Source organism: Bos taurus, chromosome 25, assembly GCF_002263795.3.
Source record: "Bos taurus isolate L1 Dominette 01449 registration number 42190680 breed Hereford chromosome 25, ARS-UCD2.0, whole genome shotgun sequence".
Classification (NCBI taxonomy): Eukaryota; Metazoa; Chordata; class Mammalia; order Artiodactyla; family Bovidae; genus Bos; species Bos taurus.
The window spans coordinates 18,205,120-18,211,259 of record NC_037352.1 but is presented as its reverse complement, the minus strand read 5'-3'; the positions used below and the strand labels follow the sequence as shown (position 1 = coordinate 18,211,259).

The window sequence follows — 6,140 nt, the reverse complement described above, 5'->3', positions numbered from 1 at the left end:
TGAGATTAATATATGTGTATCTTGCCATAGGGCCTGACACTTAGCAAGTACTTTATAAATAATTGATATTCTTATTAAAGCTGTTGTTATTATTACTAAGCATTCTTAAGAAGAAGAGTCATAGACTCTCAGAGACCCTTTGCTTTTTTCTTCAACTCACTTTAAACTTTAATCTGCTAGGAAGATTCACCTTCCATCTCTTAGTTATAGGTAAAGCCCTCATAGTCCTTACCCCTCTCCTGGATCCCTGGTTCTGGGATCCAGAAGTCTTAGGAACTGACTCTGTGGTTTATTCTTCAACAAAACATCTTTGTTTTCCCCAAAGATAACCCTTAGGGTCTTAACTTTAAAATTATTTTATTATTGATACTAGGAAGAGTAGATAACAAAAAAATAGAAACAAAAGCCATGGGAGAAGGGCCACCCTTTTGAGGTGCCTGCACTATTCTCATAGCCATGATCTGAAATCTGTAGATGCCACGTTGAGATAAGACATAATAGTATTTGTGAAATGGCTTGCATGGACAGTGCTTTGCATGTGGCAAATGCTCAATAAATGGTGTTTCCCCTCCTCTGGTCATGATTTCCCCCAAATCTGAAGTTACTTGAGGGTGATTCTAATTTTCCAACCACACTCACAAGCCTCTCTGTATGGAGATTTTGTTCTAGGGGTGTGATGGGGTGTTATAGCCTTTTGTTTCCTAGATAAGATTCAGTTTTCTTCATGATTCTTGTCACTATCTATTTGTGGGAGAAAACTAAAAATTTCCTTCTCTCCTTCCTTTCTCCCCTTCTTCCTGTCTCCCATCATTTTTCTTTATCATTTTCTCTTACTATTGATATTTTATTGAGTTCTGTCTTTTCTTTTTTCCCCTTTCTACCTTCCCACCTTCTTTCTTTCCTTCATTTCTTCCTTTCTCCTCTTTCTTTTTTTCTTCTTCCCTCTAATTATTTCCATCTTTCCTCCTGGCCTCCATCTTATGATCCCTCCCTCCTTTTCTTATTTCTCAATTTCTTTTTATTGCTATTTTAATTTCTCTTTCTTCTTTCCCCACCGTTTTTTCTGTTTCCTTTCCTTTCCTCTCTTTCTCATTCCTCCTTTCTTTTTCTTTTTTCAATATCTAACATGGTAAGATTTTGAAATAATAACCAAGGAAAGACAAAAATCAGATCATGTTTTGTCATAAAGAATCTCATATCCCCAGAGGAAGGCAGATGACTCAAATGGATTTAAAGGGGAAGAAGGGCAGGATCTAAGGTAAAGCACCTTGCAGGTATCACTAGACCCCGACCTGCTCAGACTTTTTCCACTCCTTGTCTCGAAGCTTTGACCGCTGAATTTTCCCTGTGTTGGTCTTGGGCAGATCTAAGACGAACTCTATCTGTTGAGAAAAGATCAGTCCAAAGTGGGTTATTTGTGACCCCAATGGGTTGGATTTTTCAGAGGAATTGCTATAGAGTGAGAGGAAACTCTTGAGGCCAAAGGCTCCAGGTGAGTGAGGACAGATCCTGGTAAGTCCCTTGGGAAACCCCTTGTGTGATACAAATCTTCAGAAAATGTTCTGGGATGAGGACAAGAGATTAAACATAAAGATTAGTTAGCTGGTCTCTGACATTCTCTAGAAGAGTGAAGATGCAGCATGATGAATGCAACACGACACAGTAAACAGCCATCTGAGTTTTTACCTCAGATTCTCTGGGCTCCAGCCTTTCCTTTACCATGTGCCTGGCTTTGGTCAGGTCACTTAGTTTTTCTGAGACTCAGTATTCCCACTGAGCAGACTGAAGGATAACAACTTTGTTGAGTTGTTGTGATAAAAAAGTGCAATTACATAGACTAAATTCTTGCATGAGGTTATAGGGGAAGAAAATTTGCCAGCTCAAAATGTGCCTCTTGGGCGTGAGGATTAATTTAGGCTTATTATTTTTAAGAAATAGAAGACTCAGGATGCTTTTCTTGTTCCTTACCCCATAACTGCTTAAAATGTTTAAATAGTTTGTTCCTGAGATATCTCTGCAAAGAATATGGTCTAGGGTGTGGGGAAGATTCAACAGGGCCTAGACATCAATGTCCATCTGTGACCCACTGTATCTGTACAGCTCAGAAAACATTTATTTACCAAATATTTGCTTTTCCATTTCCATTAGAATTGTCTAACACCCTTTTGAGGTTCCCTAAACCACTACTCCCAACATCATGTTTTGTCTTCAGCTGAATGTGGTATTTAAGGTGAGGGTTCTGACTGTTTTGGTGAGTTATTGAGTTTTCCTGAGTCTCTCCCAAGAATACATGACTAAATTTGTGTTTGATTTCTCCTATTAATCTGTCTCATACTGATTTAATACTTAGACCAGCAGGAAGAACCTAGAAAGGTAGAGGAAAATTTCTTCCTCTCCAACAGGGTAAACACTCAAAAATATTAGGTATGGCTATTAATGTAGAACAGATAGATAGATATCTAAGAGTTACAAGGTCTGGTTTTGAATTCCATCTCAATCATTTCCTATTTGTCTGTCCTTGAAAAAGCAAAATGGTTGTCTGAGGAGGGCTTACAAATAGCTGTGAATAGAAGAGAAGGCAAAGGAGAAAAGGAAAGACATAAGAGATAAGGCCATATGAGATAAGATGAAGATAAGAGATAGGAGATAAGAAAGCCTTCCTCAGTGATCAATGCAAAGAATAGAGGAAAACAATAGAATGGGAAAGTCGAGAGATCTCTTCAAGAAAATTAGAGATACCAAGGGAATATTTCATGCAAAGATGGGCACAAAAAAGGACAGAAATGATATGGAGCTAACAGAAGCAGAAGATATTAAGAAGAGGTGGCAAGACTACACAGGACTGTACAAAAATGTTCTTCGCAATCCAGATAATCACGATTGTATGATCACTCACCTCCTGGAATGTGAAGTCAAGTGGGCCTTTGAAGCATCACTATTAATAAAGCTAGTGGAGGTGATAGAACACCAGTTGAGCTATTTCAAATCCTAAAAGATGATGCTGTGAAGGTGCTGCACTCAATATGCCAGCAAATTTGAAAAACTCAGCAGTGGCCACAGGACTGGAAAAGGTCAGTTTTCATCCCAATGGCAATGCCAAAGAATGCTCAAGCTACTGCACAATTGCACTCATCTTACAGGCTAGTAAAGTAATGCTCAAAATTCTCCAAGCCAGGCTTCAACAGTACATGAACCGTGAACTTCCAGATGTTCAAGCTGGATTTAGAAAAGGCAGAGGAGCCAGAGATCAAATTGCCAACATCTGTTGGATCATCAAAAAAGCAAGAGAGTTCCAGAAAAACATCTACTTCTGCTTTATTGATTATGCCAAAGCCGTTGACTGTGTGGATTACAATAAACTGTGGAAAATTCTGAAAGAGATAGGAATACAAGACCACCTGACTTGCCTCCTGAGAAATCTGTATGCAGGTCAGGAGGCAACAGTAGACCCGGACATGGAACAACAGACTGGTTCCAAATAGGAAAAGGAGTACATCAAGGCTGTATATTGTCACCCTGCTTATTTAACTTATATGCAGAGCACATCATGAGAAATGCCAGGCTGGGTGAACAAAAAGCTGGAATCAGGATTGCCGGGAAAAATATCAATAACCTTAGATATGTAGGCGACATCACGATAATGGCAGAAAGAAAATAAGAACTAAAGAGCCTCTTGAAGAAAGTGAAAGAGGCGAGTGAAAAAGTTGGCTTAAAACTCAACATTCAAAAAACAAAGATCATGGCATCCAATCCCATCCCTTCATGGTAAATAGATGGGGAAACAATGGAAACTGTGAGAGACTTTATTTTCTTGGGCTCCAAAATCACTGGAGATGGTGACTGCAGCCATGAAATTAAAAGGTGCTTGATCCTTAGAAGAAAAGTTATGACCAACCTATACAGCATATTCAAAAGCAGAGACATTACTTTGCCAACAAAGGTCCATCTAGTCAAAGCTATGGTTTTTCCAGTAGTCATGTATGGATGTGAGAGTTGGACTATAAAGAAAACTGAGCAACGAAGAATTGATGCTTTTGAACTGTGGTGTTGGAGAAGACTCTTGAGAGTCCCTTGGACTGCAAAAAGATCAAACTATTCAACCCTAAAATAGATCATCCCTGAATATTCATTGGAAGGACTGGTGCTGAAGCTGAAACTCCAACACTTTGGCCACCTGATGCGAAGAACTGACTCACTGGAAAAGACCCTGATTCTGGGAAAGATTGAAAGCTGGAGGAGAAGGGGATGACAGAGGATGAGATCATTGGATGGCATCACCAACTCTATGGACATGAGTTTGAGCAAGTTCCAGGAGCTGATGATGGACAGGAAGCCTGGCGTGCTGCAGTTCATGGGGTCTCAAAGGGTTGGACACGACTGAGAGACTGAACTGAACTGAACTGACCTCCCACTATATGGATCAGCTTGCCAGGGCTTTGGTCTAGGAGTTGAATGGTCTTGGGTTTAATGCAAAGAATAACAAAAGGGATTGGTGTTTAGTCTCTAAGTTGTGTCTAACTGTTTTGCAACCCCATGGACTGTAGCCCACCAGTCTCCTCTGTCCATGGAATTTCCCAGGCAAGGATACTGGAGTCACTTGCCGTTTTCTTCTCCACGTGCTCTTTCTGACCCAGGGATGAACCCATCTCTTGCATTGGCGGGTGGATTCTTTACCACTGAGCCACCAGAGAAGCCCCAACAGCAGGGATACAGATAAAGAAAAAGTATCATAGAAGCTGGTATGGGAATCTTCCATAAAGTAAGACTGACTTTGTTGAAGGAGTTTGTTAAAATCACAATGGAATAGAGCAGGAGCTGGCAAACAATAGTCTTTGGGCAAAATTCAACCTTCCTCTGTTTTTGTAAATGAAGTTTTGTTTAAACACATCCCCACCCATTCATTGACAATCGTCTCTGGCTGCTTTCATAGTATCAGGGCAGAGTTGCAATAAAGACAGTATGACCTAAAATATTTAATGTTTGGCCACTTGGATGTAGATGGGGTAGAACGAAGTCTCAGGGGAGATCAGGGTTTAACGGTAAGAGGAAAACCACTCTGCATATCATGAAGAAGGAAGCAGAAAGATATAGTTACTGGAAGGAGGGAAGAAGTGGAAAAAATCTGCTGCCCAGGGCATTCTAGATGTGAAACTCGAAAAAGGAGACATATCTATTGAATAATATAGTGTTATACTGTGGGATAGTACCACCCCACCTGATCCTCCAAGATACTGTTACAATTCAAAATTTATATTATGATTGGATTTCTAGTCTCCTTTTAAAAATACTTATGAAATGTTTACTAATGTGCTGGTCACTCTTCCAAATGCATTATGCCTTACAAATATTAATGTTAACTCATATTAACAACTGTGAAGGTGTAACGCCACTAGCCCACTTTACAGATAAGGAATTTGAGGCACAGAGTAATTGTTCAGAAATGTAATGGAGATGAATTTTGAATGGAACAGTCTGATTTCAGAGACTCGGCGTAATGCCTCACTATCAGTTTGAGGTTGAAATTCTGTGTTGTGGATTCTTTGATGTGCTACTCAGATCCCTTTGCCGGAATGAAAGACTTACTCCCCCACTGCCAAACCACCTTGGGGAGTGCAGCAGTAAAGGAGAGTTATCTCTTTCCAGGGCAGCCTGTATCCAAACCCAACCTACATGAGCATAGAGACCCTTCTCCCTGTCTTCCCCTGGGAAAAGTTGTCCTAGCTTCAGAACTCCTCATGGGGTTGGCTGAAGCCCTTATTAAGACTACATAACAGTGCATCTCGCGGAGAAGGCGATGGCACCCCACTCTAGTACTCTTGCCTGAAAAATCCCATAGATGGAGGAGCCTGGTAGGCTGCAGTTCATGGGGTTGCTACGAGTCAGACACGACTGAGCGAATTCACTTTCATTTTTCACTTTCATGCATTGGAGAAGGAAATGGCAACCCACTCCAGTGTTCTTGCCTGGAGAATCCCAGGGATGGGGGAGCCTGGTGGGCTGCCGTCTATGGGTCACACAGAGTCGGACACGACTGAAGCGACTTAGCAGCTGCAGCAGCAACAGTGCATCTCCACATTCTGCCCTGGAGTTTGAGGATAAGTCTTTCTCTCAGGTTTGAGCTTCTACCCTCTTTGTGTTTT

General features: G+C 40.9%; 1 protein-coding gene across 2 annotated transcripts in view; it reads right to left on the bottom strand.

The window, feature by feature from the left end:
• Positions 1–340: 340 nt before the first annotated feature.
• The window catches only part of ACSM2B (acyl-CoA synthetase medium-chain family member 2B), a 48,827-nt gene continuing 43,027 nt past the window's right edge, over positions 341–6,140 (bottom strand). For both annotated transcript variants that reach the window (XM_024984800.2, NM_001101952.2), the window contains one exon: positions 341–1,382. In XM_024984800.2, coding sequence (XP_024840568.1) covers positions 1,281–1,382 — 102 coding nt within the window. In that variant the 3' untranslated portion in view covers positions 341–1,280. The remainder of the gene's footprint in view (positions 1,383–6,140) is intronic.